Source organism: Penicillium solitum (genome assembly GCF_028829755.1).
Source record: "Penicillium solitum strain IBT 25940 chromosome Unknown utg000004l_segment0_segment0, whole genome shotgun sequence".
NCBI lineage: Eukaryota > Fungi > Ascomycota > Eurotiomycetes > Eurotiales > Aspergillaceae > Penicillium > Penicillium solitum.
Window position 1 is genome coordinate 806,963 of NW_027072124.1, and position 17,125 is coordinate 824,087.

Consider the following 17,125-nt stretch of genomic DNA (forward strand, 5'->3'; position numbering starts at 1 on the left):
TGAAGAATAAAGTCGTGTGCGGGCCAGCGCTATTTGGGCGGGGGAGTCGAGGCGAAGGTCGAGGTCGCGGGAGATCGGCCCTGTGCGTCATGGCTGCATCAGGAAGGTCACGTGATCCATACTATACCTGGTTGCAGGCGCACTGTATATTGTAGACAGTACTGTATACATAGTCTACATTGTATATGGTATTCGGTGCACTGTACATGTCTCTGCTAGGTATAAACATGCTCAAAACACAATTGGGTATCATCAAATCCTCTAATCATCTCCCATGAGCTCTGCCAACTCTGCCTCTTCCTCCGCCGTTAACATTGATTCGGCTGGCTTCTCCTCCTCCTTCTCCTCGTCTGCCGGCTTCTTTGCAAGATCCACTGCTTGCAGAAGCTCATCGGGTCGAAGAGACCATTGGCGAATGGTCGCATCGATTCCTACGCTGACAATGGTTGACCCTACAAGCACAAGCCCAGTGACCTCTTCGAAGTGACCGGAGAAAGTATGATGGAGTGCTCCAGTCTATTTTAATCAGCATATACCCCATGTAAAGACAGAAAAAGAAAGAGACCCTTACCGATCGGTTCCATACTCTAACTTCCTCGTCCCGACAGGCAGTCACAACCCAGCCTCCCGTTTCATAGACGACAACATCACGGACAAAGTCTGGATGCTCTAGGGTTAGATTGGCCTTCCACCCATCCTCTCGAACCAAGCATTTGGCAGTCTTGTCAGCCGAAGCAGTCCAGAGATCACCGTCATTATCGAAAAAGAGCTTGTAGACACTGGTGTCATGTGGAAGGAGAGGGTCAGTAGTACTACCGCCACCAAATATACTGAATTGGCGAATCTCCCGGTCACTTCCTGCGCTAAATACGATTGGCTGGGTGCTCTCTGATTCCGGGTCAAGAGCAAGGTCCTGGATGCCGCGGGAGTGGCCCTTGAAAGTCTCCAACCGCTCACCACTTGTGATATTGAACACCAGGACTTGTGCATCGGCACCACCGGAGATGAGCAGGTCATCCCCACGCAGTCTTGCGCTGGTGACTGATCGAACAAAGTCGGCATGACCTTCGTACTTCTGGCGTGGCTGGCCAGTGGCCGTGTCCCAGCTCCAGATAGCTTTGTCCCAGCACCCGGCAAACAGGAGCTTGCCATCGGGACTCAAACAAAGGCTAGTCACGGGGGCCATAGGACCTGTAAACGCCCTAGCTGTTTCTCCTGTCTATAGGGATGTGAGAACATGGGATTTTTAGACAGTTTGAGAGTACAATTGAACTTACGGCAAGGATAATCCTTCTCACGGTGCCATTGCTTTGGGCAACATAAATCGAGCCAGTATTCCAAGGGTCGGGATGAGCTGCTAGGATCTTGCCCTGTAGTCGAATAGGATTTCCATTGGTGTTCTGGGACTTGGCATCTTTCCGCTCCTGCTCATCCAAAGATGCGCTGCGAGGGATGTCAATTAACTCTTTTTTTATTTAAAGATCAAAGAGTTATTTTGACTCACGATGTCTGAAAGAAATGATCTCGGTTCGAAGATGTCGTCATCGTGTTTCAAGTTCTCTGTAAATCAAGTCCAAACGTAAAAGCAGCTCTCAGTTTTCCCCATCAACTTCTCCCCCGCTCCAAAATTGCTATCCGAGCTCACGTCGTCCACCGTAGCCCGCATCCTCCACAAAACCACAGAATTTGCGTTTCCTCTCCCTTCCCTTCTCTTCCCAACCTCCTATCTTGTCTCTTCAAACCTCTTCGTTTTCCTATTCTTTCCCTCCGTATCTCCTCGTTTTTTTACCCAGCGCGATATCGCGCACAGCTGCCATGGAAATGAATCACCTCATAGGGTCAGTCTGAACATGTTCGGAGCCAAGGTGGCCGGGAGTTAACATCTGGCAGTCAGCGTTTCAACCTGATCTCGAAAAGTGACATTCGGTGAGTTTATTATCATACTCTCAATGGCCTTGTTCACAATTAATTGTCTTTCAGCTATGTCGGTACTCTTCACGAAATCAACCCGGAAGCTTCCACGATAGCTCTTGAGAATGTCATGTCATACGGCTCAGAAGGGCGCCGTGGCAACCCCGCCGAGGAAGTCCCCCCCTCCACCAGTGTCTACGAGTACATCGTCTTTCGAGGAAGTGATGTGAAAGACATCAGCATTGCTGGGGAGGACCAAAAGGACCCCGCACCGCAGGAAGCTCCTCGGGTACCAGATGACCCTGCCATTCTCGGGGTAAGTCACCACAGCTCTTTCCTCGAATCCACCACGTCATTCCGCACAACAAACTGCCGCCCATACTCTGGGCGAATTGATCAAGTGACGAAAAATTCTCGGATGTAAACTCACAGACCTGTTCTGAATGCGCAAAACCGTGTAGAGATTTCCGTTGCCTTCCTTCTGATGATCAATTCCCAATCGTGGACTTGTTTTCTGTATCATCGTGTACACGGTGTGCTGACCAGTGCAAATAGGGCGCGCAACGACCAGTTCCTACCCAAGGGCCTGATTCAGGACCTGCTCCACAGAATCTTCCTCCCCAGGGCCCTCCCCAGCTGCCCCAGGGAGCTGGCCCAACTCCTCCCGGTTACCCCCCGCAGCACCAATTCCAGCAAGGGTTCTACCCTCCCTACGGACAGCAATTTGGACCACCTCCTCCATTCCCTCCCGGTCCCGGTTTCCCGCCGTATGGTGCTCCGCCCGGATGGTACCCCCCTCCAGGCCATGGATTCCCCCCGGGTCCTGGTCAATTCCAACCCCCGATGCCCATTGGCCCTGGCCAGCAGCCTGGACCTCAGCAGCCTGGACCTCAGCAGCCTGGATCTCAGCGCCCCGGACCTCCCGGTGCCGCTCCCGCACCTAAGCCTACCTCCGAACTCCCGGTCGGGGACAAGGTTCCCAACAAGTCTACGAGCCGTAACGCAACCCCGGCCGCACAGAACGCCCCCACACCTCCAATTGAGTCTAAGCCTACTGTGGCTGAAGCTTTGCAAGGTCCTGTCAGTACTGCTCCTCTAACTGCTCAGAAGAATGGCCGAGTCATGCCAGCTATCCCGATCGCTGCCCCGAAGCCTAATCCTCCGATCGCCCACATTCCTACCGCCCCTCGGGGAAATAACCAGTCTATCACCGATGCTACCGCGGCCGCCACTGCGGCGGTTGCTGCCGCCATGGCCAAGTTGCCACAGCCTGGTGCTCAAAAACAACCCGGACAGCCCGAAGGTGCCGTGGATGCGCTTACGCAGCAGATGAACCAGATGCGCCCTTATGACAACACCCGTGCCCCCCGAGGCGGTCATCACCACCCTCGTGGTGGACGCGGCGGTGCTCGTCCTCCGCAGCAGCCCAAGAAAATCGAAGTCCCCCAATCGGATTACGATTTCCAAACCGCAAACGCCAAATTCAACAAGCAGGATTTGGTGAAGGAGGCCATTGCCACTGGAGTTCCTGTTGCTGAAGCTGAGGCCCATGCAGCCGAGGAGGCGGAATCTATGGAATCCATGTCAAACGGCGGCGGCGCTTCGAACCATGGTTACAACCGCGGTTCCTCCTTCTTCGACAATATCTCGAGTGAGGCTCGCGATCGTGAAGAAAACACCGCTCGTGTTGGTGGTCGTGAATGGCGCGGCGAGGAGGAGAAACGCAACATGGAAACCTTCGGACAGGGTAGTGTTGATGGCTACCGCCCCAACTACCGCGGCCGTGGCCGTGGCCGCGGCTATGGTCGTGGTCGAGGTGGTTACAATCGTGGCTACGGCGGACGTGGCCGTGGCGGCCGGGTCCCCTCTGAGTCCACTGGTGTCCCATCCCAGGGTTGATCGAGATCTTTTTTTTTTGATCACACGTCCTTCTAGCGATGATTGCTATCTTGTTTTCATATTTGGGGTGGCAATACCTATGACCGAAACGAATAATCACACTTGAATCTTTTCTAGTCTCTTCGGCGCAATGGCAAACTGGGGCCGGGGGCATACTGGGCTGGCCATACGATACTTCCTGCAACAGCAATTATGGGTGTTTCTCTGTGTTTATTGTTATCTTTTTTTTTTTGTCACGCATACCCTTTCTGCAGCGTCTTCTGAAATTCCTGGATCCTGTGGATTCTTCCTTCTCATGTTTTCACTGCGCAGAAAGTGGCCAATGCACCACGATCTCTCGTGCTCGCATAGAGGAGATATCGTTATTTGTGTGTAAACCATCTGGGGAGGAAAATTCCCCCAATGGCCTAAATGAAAAAGGCAAAAAACGAGGCCGAATGGCCTTCGAATCTGTTTCTTCCCTAGATCTATGTAAACATTGTACACGGAGTACGGAGTACAGTGTTGTAATTCTCCATCCTATTTACTCGCCAGATCGAGGCCTAAGACCCCAAAAAGCAGCTGAATCCTTTAGTCCCAACTATGAATGTGAGCTCTCCTCCCCAAACTTGATACATCATACATCATGCCTTTAGCTTGGGCTGACCGCTCTTCTTAGAAATTGTAACAAAGAAATTACACTACACAGATCGATTAACTATGTGGAGATCCGTACATCCCCGAGATAGATCGAACTCGAGCCATTCAGAGAACAAAGAACAATTTTAATTTTATACCTTCCGATCTGCCCAATGCCCCCTTGCTTCCACTATAAATTCGCATGTGTGCAACACGTAACTTTCGATCTAGTCAGTCTACTCACTGTGCTACAATAGTGCTTCAAATTGGAGTTTAAACTTGCTCCCTCGGTGTATATCCAGTACTTCTCTTCCCCATGGCGTCCCACAGTATTTCCAGACTCTCTGCCATATCAAGTCATATTCAAAATAACCCCATGTCGTCTTCCACTCAAGTTCCCAGCCAATTACCCTGGGATCCGAACAACACCAAGTTCCCTTCGCGGAAAGATCTTCCAAAGCTTCCTGGTGCACCTGAGGGTGCCGCCTGGATCTGGGGCAAAGATGATGAGGTGTGATGCTGTATTTCCTGTTGATATATTCTGTTCTCACGTGGCTAATTTGCTTGAGGGATAGGTGGGCAGATTGAACCTCTTGACACCGGAGCGGGTCAAAGCATCTGCTGCTGAGATTGATACTGGCGAGATGGTGCGACTGGAGTAAGTACAGTGGACTATAAGATGACGCCAAATCAAAATATCCGCTTACAAGTATCAATATCAAGTCTTCCTCTCACAGTACCCGAAAAGCCGGCTTTTGACCGCGAAGTGTTCCAGCATAATATCAAAACGCTTATTGATGGCATTGCTTACGATGATACATACATTATGAACACACAGAGCGGGACGCAGTGGGATGGATTCCGGCATGTGAGTTATTATTCTCACTAAAAGAAAAAGCCCTAATCTAATACATCCATAGTTCGCCCACATTGACAGCCAATGTTTCTACAATGGAGTATGCTCCAAATCCCCCATCTTCCATCCCCAGAAACTAATCAATCAACACCTAGGCCAAAGGCAGCGACTTCGTAGGCGAAACCGCAAACCACCGCTGCAGCATCCACCACTGGGCAACGCACGGCATCGCCGGTCGAGGAATCCTCCTAGACTACCACCATTACGTCAAAACCCACAACAAGCCCTACGACCCCTACACAACACACAGCATCACCCTCTCAGAGTTAAAAGCATGCGCAACGTTCCAAGGCCTAGATCTACGCCCGCAGTCCGAAGGCGGCGACATCCGCATCGGAGACATTCTACTCGTGCGCTCCGGCTTTGTGGAGCGATACTACGAGCTCAGTTCTGAGCAGCGGTATGTAGCCGCGACACAGTCCCACGAGGACCTGTGCTTTGCGGGACTCTCGCGCGAGCCGGCTATCCGGGACTGGTTGCATGATTGCTATTTTGCGGCTGTGGCGGGTGACTCGCCGACGTTTGAGTCGTGGCCTGTTCCTGAAGGTGACTATTTGCATCAGAGCTTGTTGGCGTTGTGGGGGTGTCCTATTGGTGAGATGTGGGATTTGGAGAGGCTTGCTGAGAAGTGTCGGGCAAGGGGGAAGTGGTCTTTCTTTATGACTAGTGCTCCGGCTAATGTGCCTGGTATGTATTTTTCGGGCCTTGCGGTTGGGTTTATGTTCTGGGTGTACGGAATATGCTAACGGCTTGGTAGGTGGTGTTGGTTCTCATGCGAATGCTACTGCTATTCTTTAGATGGGATTTGTGGTATATTGGGGATATAATTTGTGTGCTTCAAGTGGTTGTCAATATAACACAATGCTGCTTCGAACCAGTTTTACTATAGCCGTTGAAGGAAAACAGTTTTCTATGACAACTCCAGTCTTCCAAGACTATGGAATATAATCACCCAGATCAATTGCATGTCCAACGCTATAAAAGTATACAATAATCGCCTCTCATGCTTGGGGTGGGTCCAGATATATACCTGACGCTGTGTCCCTCTTATTATCTGAGACATGCACGTTTTAGGGGAATAATTGCTAGAGATAGATCCCAAACGATATTAAAGCGTCTTCATGACTCTCAAATTCCAATTGAATTGACTAATCTAATGATCTTCCGCCTCGTATTCGGCTAAACCTCGGGCCAAGAACCGCCAACTCCGCATTTCTCCACGTTTTGGCCGTTCCCGTTCTGATATTGAACTTCGTTTAGGACACAAACCCGGGCCGGATTGCCGCTTTTTGTTGGCTTTAAAAAACTGCACTCCCGGCTTGTGTTCTTACCCAAGAACCAAATTCTCATATTTCATTCATCATGAGCACCCAAACGCAAACAGAGACAATCGTACTACAGACAAGAGTTTCCACCGAAGCAACCCCAACCGAGAATGAAACATTCCAAGACTCAAGACCCCCAGAACCAAAATGGATATATGCCAAAATCCTCAGCGCAGGATTATCCTTTTTCGTCGCGGGAGTCAATGACGGAAGTCTCGGATCGCTCATTCCCTACGTGATACGCACCTATGGCATCGGAACAAACATGGTAGCCGTTCTGTAAGACTATTCAAGAATAAATATTCATATTCATCTACCAATACAATGCTAACACCACCAGATACGGCACAACCTTTTTCGGCTGGCTAATCGCTGCCCTAACAAACGGCAAAATAACTCAACACCTAGACCTAGGCCCAATCCTCAGCCTAGGCGCCGCTATCCAAGTTCTAGCCCAAATACTGCGCGTCTGGGAACCCCCATTCGCTCTGTATGCGGTAACATTCTTCCTCGCTAGCTTGGGTCAAGCTTACAACGACACACACGCTAACACCTTCGTCTCGGCGCTGAACGGCGCGCACCGCTGGCTCGGATTTATCCACGCTATGTACATGGCCGGATGTCTAGTTGGGCCATTCGTAGCGACGGGCGTGGCGTCGGCGAATGTCGATTCGAAATGGTATCTTTTCTATCTTTTCCCGCTTGGCGTGGGTGTGGCCAATCTCGCGTTTGTGGGTGTTTCGTTCCGGGATCGTATGGCTACTCCGGCTATTTTGAGGGGGGAGAGGGGTGGCAGGACTTCTTCGAATTCTGCGCTTAAGGAGATTAAGGATACGCTTTCTACTCCTGGAGTTTGGTTGCTGAGTTTGTTTTTCTTTTTCTTTCTCGGGGCTTCGATCACCGCTGGAGGTTTGTCTTCTCTGGACCCTCTATATGTTTTGTGAAACTAATTGTATCAGGCTGGATGGTCGAGTACCTTGTCAACGTCCGTAACGGCGACGTCAAAGCCATGGGTTACGTCCCCGCTGGCTTCTACGGCGGCGCCTTTCTAGGACGTCTTATCCTCGCCGAGCCTACGCATAGACTCGGCGAGCGTCGAATGATCTTTATTTACTCTTTGCTGTGTGTGGGGTTGCAGTTGGTATTCTGGCTGTGAGTTCAACACTACCTCTACGATTCTATCTAACTATATACCCCGACATCTTGCTTTGTTTTTGCTAATACCCGTGATTTACTAGTGTCCCGAATATCATCACCGAGGCAGTAGCAGTCAGTCTATTGGGATTCTTCTCTGGTCCTTTCTTCGCAACAGTAAGTGTCCACTACTGTATTTTCATGCTCCCAACTCTAACTCCTGGCTCAGGGTATATCGGTTGGCTCAAAGATCTTCTCGCCGGAGATCCGCTCTTCGGCAATCGGTAAGCCAGCCCCAAAGCCTTAGAATCCGTAGGGCCGTACATTTATTTATATTCTGATCATCTATATAGCATTCGTCTTCGTACTTGGTCAAATCGGCGGATCGGTCTTTCCCGCTTTGACGGGTGTCATCGCGGGACAGGTTGGTGTCCAGGTCCTGCAGCCCATGCTTGTTGGTTTGCTCGGTGCCGCCGGTGTGAGCTGGCTGATCTTGCCAAAGGATAGGGCTCTCCATCAGGAGTGAGGGGCTCACAAAACCGAGCTTCATGGTATACAACGGGGTTCTATTAATCCACCGATAAAGCTGGGAGACATGATACATGTGAAAAGCCTGTACAAAGAACACGGTTCGCTTTGGGGCTTCGAGAAGATGGACGTACGAGGTTTTAGAACGTAGAAAATATCCCAACTTCGTAAGATAGCAAACGAAGGCACAATGGTATAAAAATTCATTACTTCATTACATCACGACGACCAACAGCGCGAGAAATCAAAACCATCAACCAGAAAGAAACCCAATCAAATATCCACCCTCGCACAGCTATGCTAAAACCAAACTACCCAACATAAGAAAACCTCATAAGCATCATTCCTCATAAGAAAATAAACGAAACCCAAAATCCTCAGAAGATATCCTCAGGCCACTGGTAATCCTCAAGGCCAGAAATCATAGACTCCACACCAGAAGCCGATGATGGAGAAAGCACAGGGGCAGACACGGGTCTCTTTTTAGGCGACCTACTCGCATTGACATGGACCTTGGCAGCACTCGAGCGAAGTTCCTCAGGGAGGGGCGGTACAGGCGGGATATCATCGTCAACCAGATACCCAGACCGTCTCCGACTAGGACTCGTCTTCGACCGTGTCGGGGTGCGAGGGCTACGATCGGGATTGAGCTGGCGCTGTGGGTGGTGGTAGAAGGCTTCGCGTTGGGGGTCAGCGGGAGCAGGCAAAGGCGTAGACCAAATGTTGGAACGAGAGTCGTCGTCCGAGGCAGCGGCAGGCGAAGACGCTGGACGTACGTTGGTCTGGGTCTTGCTCATGCGGAGAGGGGTTGTGGGCTTGGAACTTGGTGAGCGTGTGGTTCCGGAGACTTTTCGGGGTTGAACGTAGGGGGACCTTTTGATGTTGCGCGTGGCACTTGCATTTCCTCCTGCTTCCTTTTCTTCATGCTCGGTCGGGGGAGCTGCGTGGTCGATGGCTTGCTTGCGCTTGGCTGAGCCGGGGCTCTCGCCAGCTTCGGATTTCGGCCATTTCGCTTTCCCGGGTGGGCTAAGTAGACCGGAGTCAATTAGAACCTCGAGTTCGGGGTCGTGTTCATGATCGTTGATGCCTTTCGTCGGACTGGGCTGAGGAGGGTTCCCACTATCGATAGATTCAGGAATGGAAGACTTCCGTTTACGGGAAGAGCGGTCCTTACCCATTGACGACGGCTGTGTCCCTTTGGAGCGCCGTTTTGGACTTTGGGCCGTACCGGGGGTATGAGGCAGTCGTGATTCTTCGAAGGAGAAAGTGTCGCGGCCATCCACGGATGGCAGGGCCGTTGGATTGACTGCTTCGGAGCCAGACGCTCCGTTTTCTGCGGCCTGTTGATCTAGAAGCCTTTCCGATGGCAGAGTGGGAAGGGCACCAGGGACGAACTTCCTTGGGAATAATGCGGGATCCATCTCGGTATTGAGGGTCTTCGTCTCGGCTGTTGGTGCTGGGATCCGTTCCTCGTTGCCTGTGAGGTCACGAAGCTCCCGCCGGGCACGTTGCAGCTTCTCCTCGAGGTTGCTTACTTTCTTGAGCAGCTTTGTTTGGCGCGAGAGTTCCCTACGGGAGGGTTGCTTGCGCAGTCCAGTCGGCTCGTATTCATCGGAAGTTCTATCGCAATACACTGCTGGGGAGGCAGATGGCGACGCATGGGATTTGAAGAATGACTTCGGCAGGCGAAGATCTTGAAGAGAGGAGCGTTTGGAAGCTGAAGACTCAGAGCGCGAGTGTGCACCATAGTTTCCTTGATCAATCGTGTGGCGATACGAGTCTTTGACTGGAGAACTATGTTCCATTTTGTGCTGAATAGACCGCCAGGTCTGGTCGGCGAGTGTAGTGTTGACACGAAGATCCTCAGTATAATGACCCTTATTAGTGCCCTTGTAGCCAGCCTTCTTCAATTCCGCATATGCCTGCTCCGCCTGGTTGATGACATCCTTCTGCGGCGACTTATTTGGCGATCCCTCAGAGCTCCTCCCCCATCCACCGAAGGGATTAAATGCCGAGGCAATAGCCTTCCCAAAACGAAAAATACCAGATGAGCGGTGCTGCAGGGTAGAGTTCTTATTTTCTTGCTCCTGGAAGTAGATACTGGGCGGTTTCTCGCTGACACTATCACTCATAGTCGCTTCGACGAATCGCGATGTTCGTCCTCTGGGACGGCGGGGGCTAGAAGCAGATGCCGCGGCATGACGAGCGCGCAGCGAAGCTAGCGAGCCGCGAGGTGAAGCGCGGGGCGAGGCCTTGTATCCTGAGCCATTTCCGCTCACGCTGCGACTCCCATTTTCACCGCGTTGGGTGCGGCGATCATGAGTTCCGTAATCAGCAGCTTCCTCGGGCAATGGCCAGTCGTTCGAGCGACGTCGTTTGGTGAGCTTCGCGGGCGGCGATCGGCGATCGTCTGCGTGTGCCTCTTCGGCATCGTCGAATTGTCCAGAGACGTCTGAGCTCCAATCACAGGTATCGTCGTCGCTAGAGCGTAGATGTTTGCGCGAGGAGCGCTGGTGTGCGGGGCTCGGGTCAATGTCCATTTCCATTTCCATTTTAGAGTCGCGGGCGCTGAAATGACGCAGGGAAGTTAGAATCAATTCTTCTTATGCGGGCTTTGGAGTCCCTTCCATAGGGATCATGGCAAGGGACCTTACCTTTGCAGCTTGGGTTATCCTATTTTCCCCACGCCCTTGGAAAGACGCAAAAGTCTGTCAGAATTTAGCATAGAAATGTAGTGCTGAAGAGTGCTGAGAGGGAAGAAATAAAGGTAAGAAATGAAAATTGAAATTGAAATCTCGGGAGAGTCGAGCAAATGCACAGGTTTGTTTACATACTCCGCACTTGCCAAGGGGGGAAGTTTGTTGTGGTACCTGGTACCCACGTCTACCGCCAATCTTGGGTGTTTGACCAAGTACCAGTTACATCATCAGAATGTCCCATGTCCCCAAACAAACAGGTACAAATATGTCTATCGAACTATATAACTAACTAACACCTGCACTGGAAGTGGAATTCCGCGTGTCTCAGACATGTGCCTGTATTTGATAAGGAATGTAGATATGTATAGGATTTATAACCCTTGGCTATTAAAATACGGGAGCATGCATTCTGATGATAAATTGGGGGAAATCATAAACTGGGGTAAAAAGAAAAATGCTAGGTATCAAGGAAATGCCACAACGCCAGTATAAAGAGTAGATCAAGCAGCAGGGGTTGGGGGTGTGAAGCAAGGATCCCAGTCGCAACGTCAATGAGACCAGCCCTTGTCGGTTTGGAAAACGTATGCTCCAAGAGCAATGCTTAAGAGCATCCCAGCTAGAGTTGAGATAGGGGTGACATTCCCTGTTTTGATCGAAGGAGACAAGGCGCTTTGCTCTTGATGATAGAAAGTGAATTCAAGAATGATGCCGTAGAAATGGATGTGACAAATATGAATGATCATTGAGGTTGGGAATAAGAATAGCAAACCACCAAACTCCTATAAAACACCGGATTTTGACCAAAGAAATCCCTCGCAAAAGAGTGGAACATGAAAGAAGAAACCAGTTCCCGAAGACAAGTCCAAATGCATCGAAGAATCTAGGGCTTAGGTTGTCTCAATGAGGAATCAGAAGATAAGTTATGTACAAAAAAAAAGGATGCAATCAGATACCATCACAAGAATCCAGTCCATTAACCGGCCCAAGACTCGGTCATCGAGGCAAGCCCAAGGAGGGTATATTTTCCGCCATCACGGCAAGATTTTGAGGCCATTCCAGATTATAAATTCGATGGAGGAGCTTTCATGACCATTTTACCGTTGGCACGCTTGTATGACAGCTCAATGCCCATTTCAGCCATAAGTGCGGCGCGACTTTCTCCTGAGAAATCACGATAAGCGGGATAAGGCTCGGTATCAGGTCGCATGCCGTTCTGCATTGACCGGTCATCAAGGCCGAAAGTATCCTCATGACTCCGTTTGCCATATGTTGGCCCAGTTTGGTATACCATACGCTTTCCTCTAACATTGTCGTATCCATCGCCGCCACCGGGTGAAGTGCTTTCCACAGAAGGAACAATGTGGTTGGCATATTCATTTGGCAGAGGCTTCTGAGGTGGTACAGCCTGGACCAAGTTAGGTGTTTGAGGGCGTGACACCGGAACATGGGCCATGGGTTGGTATAAACTTGGTTCGGGCATGCGAGGGTCCATATATGAGTTTGGTTTTGGTGGTTCCATGCCATAGGAATTCATAGTGGACTTGGGGTAACCACCCCGTTCGGCAGGTATTTGAGGCGCCACAGGATACGAAATGGGTGTTCCTTCGTATTCGGAGCCGTTGGATGGGTGTCGTATTTGGGCATATGCGTGCTGTGGGGAGTAGATACCTTGCGGTGCAACCGGTGGGGGTGTAGGAGGCATGTGAGGAGCGGGATAATGCGAAGGCGTGGAACCAAATGAAAGGTGCGATTGATATGAGGGTGTCTGGGAGTGTGACATGGGTGCAGGTGGCATGGGTGCAGGTGGCATGGGTCTTTGGTAAGGGGGCTGGGGGCACTGGAAGCCATAGTCGGGTGCAGATGGTCGTCGATCTGGAGGAACAAACCCGTAGGGCGATTCCATATTGCTTCCATTGCTGTTTGATCTAGGGCGCTCCATCGAAGCTGCGTATCTGTCAGGTGTCGTGAAACGATCTGACGATCCTGCATACGCGGCTGCGCGTTCCTCGCTGAATTCGTATTCCGTATCTCGTTTATCGCCCCGGCGTCTCATGCGCACATCACGACGAATGCGAACACGGCAACCCTGCTCAGCAATGATACGGCTCAAAGAGGTGCTGGTCGCTAGGCCGGGGAACTTCTTAGCGCTGTAAACAGTAAAAGGTACCGACTTGACCTCGAGGCGGAAATGAAGGAATGCTTGCGGGGCGCCTGGCTTTGATGTGGCGGAAAGAGGGATTTGGTTGGGAAGAGGCAAAGATGAATCCTTGTCGGCATCCTTGGCGTCCTTGATCTCTTCGTACAGGTGGAAGTTCAAGCGGTATCGACCCTCATGACGCACCGAGAGATCTGGGAAGATGAAATAGCCTGCTTGTGAGGGGCGGTCGAGATATGCGACACCGGCGACTGGCACACCAGTCAATACAGGGCACGACTGTGGTCCACCCACCCGTCCGTGGGCGATAGGGCGTGCGGTGTCAAGGGTTGCGTAGAGGAAGAAATTGGCATTGTAGGCGAAAGTGATATCGGTCTTTTGCGCATCGTTAGCCGGGTCAGACTCGAAGATGCGTAGCTCGACCACAGGCGGTGGGTCAACAGGGCGACGGTCGGCAGATGCTATTTGCGACAAGTCAGTCAACAGTCAGTCAACGCGCAGCCCTGATTATGCTCAACAGCGAATACTCACACTTCGCTCCTGCGCCGCATGCTCTTGCCCGCTCTGGTTGTTGCATCACGCTCAATTTGTATGTGAGTTGTTTGCCTTCACGAGTGATCCGGCTGACTGAGTGCTCGGTCTCATTATGAGGCGGCATGATGGGTGGTCTGTTGGCCATTTTCGCGGGTTGATGCTATTATTTCACAAATATTCTGCCGATCGCAGTATCAGCCAAGGTCGATCGTGTGATCTGAGGGTTGGTCTTATGTCGATTCTGCCACAGAGAGCAACATACAATCCAGAATCCACGGGGCCTCGGACGAGTGCTGATTTATGTTGGTGGAGTATGGCGTTCTTCTCCGCAGTTGCCTCACATAAGTCGCTGGAAAGACTTCCAAGATAGTCGAGTCGATAAATTTCCACACATACGGGAAAAGAACAAAAACCAATTCCAAGCAAATGAAACCCCGAATCCAGTGATGGAAAGTAGAAAAGAGGAGAGGGGGCAGAGTGTGAATGAGCGAATGACACTAGCAGGCCCCGAGCCCTGGGCACGCCTCCCGATTATAGGTATTATGGGTATTATGGGTAATTGTGGTATGAACAAAAGTACCTGTTCGGTCCGGGGACCCCGTAGGACCCTATGGGTTGCTCGTTTCAATATTTCTACTTATGTCCTTTCTAATTTCTATTATTCTCTATGATAAATTATTTTGAAAGAGAAAAAAAAAATTGGCAAATAGATGTATACATAGTACATCAAAATTGGTGGTCTTCGGTATGCCTGTTAGTGTTTTAGGGGGTTCAATAATACTATGTAATTATACCGTGGAAATATGAAAATAGAACAAATTCAAATCTAAAATATGTGACAACTTTCAAGACACACATCAATTTGCAGATCTAATTGCTTTTTTTGCTGTAAGCCGGTATTTATTTCCATGGAACAGCTCTCCACGTTACCCGGCGTCGATATTTCTGGGTTCCAAGGTTCCGGCCGCAACCCAGTCCAACGGACCGGAGTCTCTTTATTTTCCCTGGTCTCCATAATCTTCTATGCTTATATTGATATACTTCTATTGATAAACAATATGATGTTTTATATGATTATGCCATTTTAAAAACTCTAGGATCAATGTTAATCTATTATGAGATAAATTCCACGGACAAACTTCAATACCGCGTATTCTCGTTACAAGCCTAGCCCCCCTGAGAACACTGAAAATGAAAAACAAATAAACTCGGGACTTCGAACCTTCCGACTTGGACTTCCCGGTTTAGACATTGATTGTCAATGATCAGACAGAGTGATTCGCTTCGACAATCAAGCCAGACTCCATCGAACCACCGATCCTCTCTCGCTTGGCTTGGCCGACTCCACTAAGCCAATCAACGATGCCTCTAATCAGCGTCTAGGACCGACGAGACGGGTTCTGGCAGGTGCCAGCTGTTCATCCAATGTGCGCGCAGTTCAACGATGAATTTTGATATGCAAATCCTCCTTTTTTTCCAATCCCTGGTCATCCATGGCTATTGCGAGAACTCTGATGATCTTCCGATTCGCCTAAAACAGTGGATAAATTATGCATACTTTTTTTCCTCCTTCCTTTTCTTTGGTCCAACTCATACAAAGTACAAAATGTGGAGTACAAATAGGGAGAATGGTGTTGAGCATGTTGGAACGATATACGGAGTACGAAATACAACGTCCCACCTAGACAAGTAGTGGAGTCACGTCAACTCAATCGAATATTTGTTCCTTGGTATTATCACCGTCCATATCTGAATTCCCTACTCCGTATACTCCGTAGATATGAATTTAATATCATACATCAACCTCCCCCAACAGGGTCTGCACCAAACAAGCCACCGCTCCCAACCTGTTCAGTGATATATTCTAAACGCTCAGGGTTGGACAGACCGAATACAATCAAAATCAAAAGAAACTACGCTGTACTGCATTTAGTTAGGGCCTGCGGATTTAGTTACATTACATAACTAGCACAGGATCTAGCGAGGGATTCCATACTGGGCCGGGTCTAACGGTCCTTTTGATGGGCACTGATAGACTTGAAACCTTTTTTTTCATCGTTGTCATAATAACATGTACGGAGTATGGAGTATGATACATGTTATATTCCAAAACAGATCATTTCTATCCGCGGAGTACTCCGTACGGAGTAATTATATTCAATTATGGATCTCTGACATTTAGTACCGGGGAAGTCGGGCCATGAGAAACTACTGCGTCAGCTCTGAATAGCCGATCCGTCTGACTAAAAATTCCTCAGCCCATTTGCCCATAGCTCAAATGACAAATACCTATAACTATTCTTCATGATATTCCAAGTGATAATGCAAGTCCTTGTGCTTTAAACCCGGCATACTTTAACTCGGTGCTGCAGAATTCCTTGTGGCGCCGAAGAGCGTCTGCATAAGTGATGCGCTCCTGGGTCGAGTTTTTATTTCTTATGTTTCACTGTTTCTTAATCCATACACTGTCGTACTCGGTCTGGAGTTTTGTCACAACTTCAACCCGCACTAAGCCATGTGTTGCAGGGGCTGGGAATCCTCATGGCTCAATGCGAACAGTCACTCACTGGGCAATAATCTACCCAATCAACGCAATAATGATGAAAGGCTCCGATGAAGTCTTGAAAAGGCAAGCCCACGTACGGAGTACTCCGTACTTCATAAGAAATTATTATATAGTTGCCTTATCCAACCCGCGATCCTTGAATCATTTCAGCCGTGAGTGTGGCTCCCCCAGCCCCCTCGAAGATCATACAGAGTACAGATATTTCCAAGATTCAGCGCTTTGATGTTCTAGAAGGATTTTTTATATTATAGAAATTTCCACAGCGCTCAGCAGGCTCTTTCCTGACTGATACCCCATACATATTATATTGTATTCCATGTTTGTACTCCGTAGAGAGGGCTGTTACAAATAACCCTAGAAGTATCCTTCCTACGCAATAATGGAATTTGCACACAGGCCCAATGGTTCTATATATTGTAGGAACAATTATCTGTATTTAGTAGGGGTCTCTCTGGAGATATACAAGTGTTCCCCTTGCTCTGACTGAATCATGCTACTCTGTACACCCTACGGAGTACTCCGTACATAAACTTGTAATATCTGTCTCGGCTCCGAGCGGCCCCTGTCGAAACGGGCAATAATGGTAGTCCTCCGTACTTTGGGCCTGTCTTTGCATTTGGACTATTGCCTTGATCGGGATGGGAGGGGTTAATCATCTTAATGGCTGCCAAACGGATCAAAGGATGTCAAATGGTATAGAATATTAACTTTCTCATTTCCGCAGCTACGGTCTTGGTCTTGTAGGCAACCAACCCACTGCCCTTTGTCCTTCGTTTATGTTAGTGCGATACGGTCGCATTAGGATTAACCGAGGCTTGCCCCCCGCTCTATAATCATAGC

At 49.7% G+C, this 17,125-nt stretch overlaps 6 protein-coding genes across 6 annotated transcripts; 3 read left to right on the forward strand and 3 right to left on the reverse strand.

Moving 5' to 3' along the window:
* Positions 1-261: 261 nt before the first annotated feature.
* Positions 262-1,545, reverse strand: N7455_006293 (WD40 repeat domain-containing protein; the record flags this gene model as incomplete). The annotated part of the gene is made up of 4 exons (XM_040959254.2): positions 262-516; positions 572-1,219; positions 1,278-1,443; positions 1,505-1,545. The coding sequence occupies 4 exons, from the start codon at positions 1,543-1,545 to the stop codon at positions 262-264; spliced, it is 1,110 nt and encodes a 369-aa protein (XP_040810350.2).
* A 168-nt stretch (positions 1,546-1,713) lies between these two features.
* N7455_006294 (uncharacterized protein) lies at positions 1,714-3,810 on the forward strand (the record flags this gene model as incomplete). Its single annotated transcript, XM_040959207.2, has 4 exons — positions 1,714-1,838; positions 1,891-1,926; positions 1,981-2,227; positions 2,467-3,810. Exons 1-4 carry the CDS (start codon positions 1,816-1,818, stop codon positions 3,808-3,810), a joined length of 1,650 nt encoding a protein of 549 aa, XP_040810334.2. The 5' UTR covers positions 1,714-1,815.
* Positions 3,811-4,744: 934 nt separating this feature from the next.
* N7455_006295 (uncharacterized protein) lies at positions 4,745-6,165 on the forward strand (the record flags this gene model as incomplete). Its single annotated transcript, XM_040959248.2, has 6 exons — positions 4,745-4,939; positions 5,004-5,086; positions 5,152-5,296; positions 5,349-5,384; positions 5,440-6,031; positions 6,102-6,165. 6 exons carry the CDS (start codon positions 4,745-4,747, stop codon positions 6,140-6,142), a joined length of 1,092 nt encoding a protein of 363 aa, XP_040810345.2. The 3' UTR covers positions 6,143-6,165.
* A 541-nt stretch (positions 6,166-6,706) lies between these two features.
* On the forward strand, positions 6,707-8,329 carry N7455_006296 (putative MFS transporter; the record flags this gene model as incomplete). The annotated part of the gene is made up of 6 exons (XM_040959188.2): positions 6,707-6,948; positions 7,010-7,578; positions 7,629-7,821; positions 7,908-7,980; positions 8,033-8,087; positions 8,157-8,329. The coding sequence occupies 6 exons, from the start codon at positions 6,707-6,709 to the stop codon at positions 8,327-8,329; spliced, it is 1,305 nt and encodes a 434-aa protein (XP_040810330.1).
* A 379-nt stretch (positions 8,330-8,708) lies between these two features.
* On the reverse strand, positions 8,709-10,883 carry N7455_006297 (putative nuclear RNA binding protein; the record flags this gene model as incomplete). The annotated part of the gene is made up of 1 exon (XM_040959252.2): positions 8,709-10,883. One exon carries the CDS (start codon positions 10,881-10,883, stop codon positions 8,709-8,711), a length of 2,175 nt encoding a protein of 724 aa, XP_040810362.2.
* A 1,207-nt stretch (positions 10,884-12,090) lies between these two features.
* On the reverse strand, positions 12,091-13,864 carry veA (sexual development activator VeA; the record flags this gene model as incomplete). Its single annotated transcript, XM_040959267.2, has 2 exons — positions 12,091-13,646; positions 13,717-13,864. The coding sequence occupies 2 exons, from the start codon at positions 13,862-13,864 to the stop codon at positions 12,091-12,093; spliced, it is 1,704 nt and encodes a 567-aa protein (XP_040810359.2).
* Between the last annotated feature and the right edge of the window lie 3,261 nt (positions 13,865-17,125).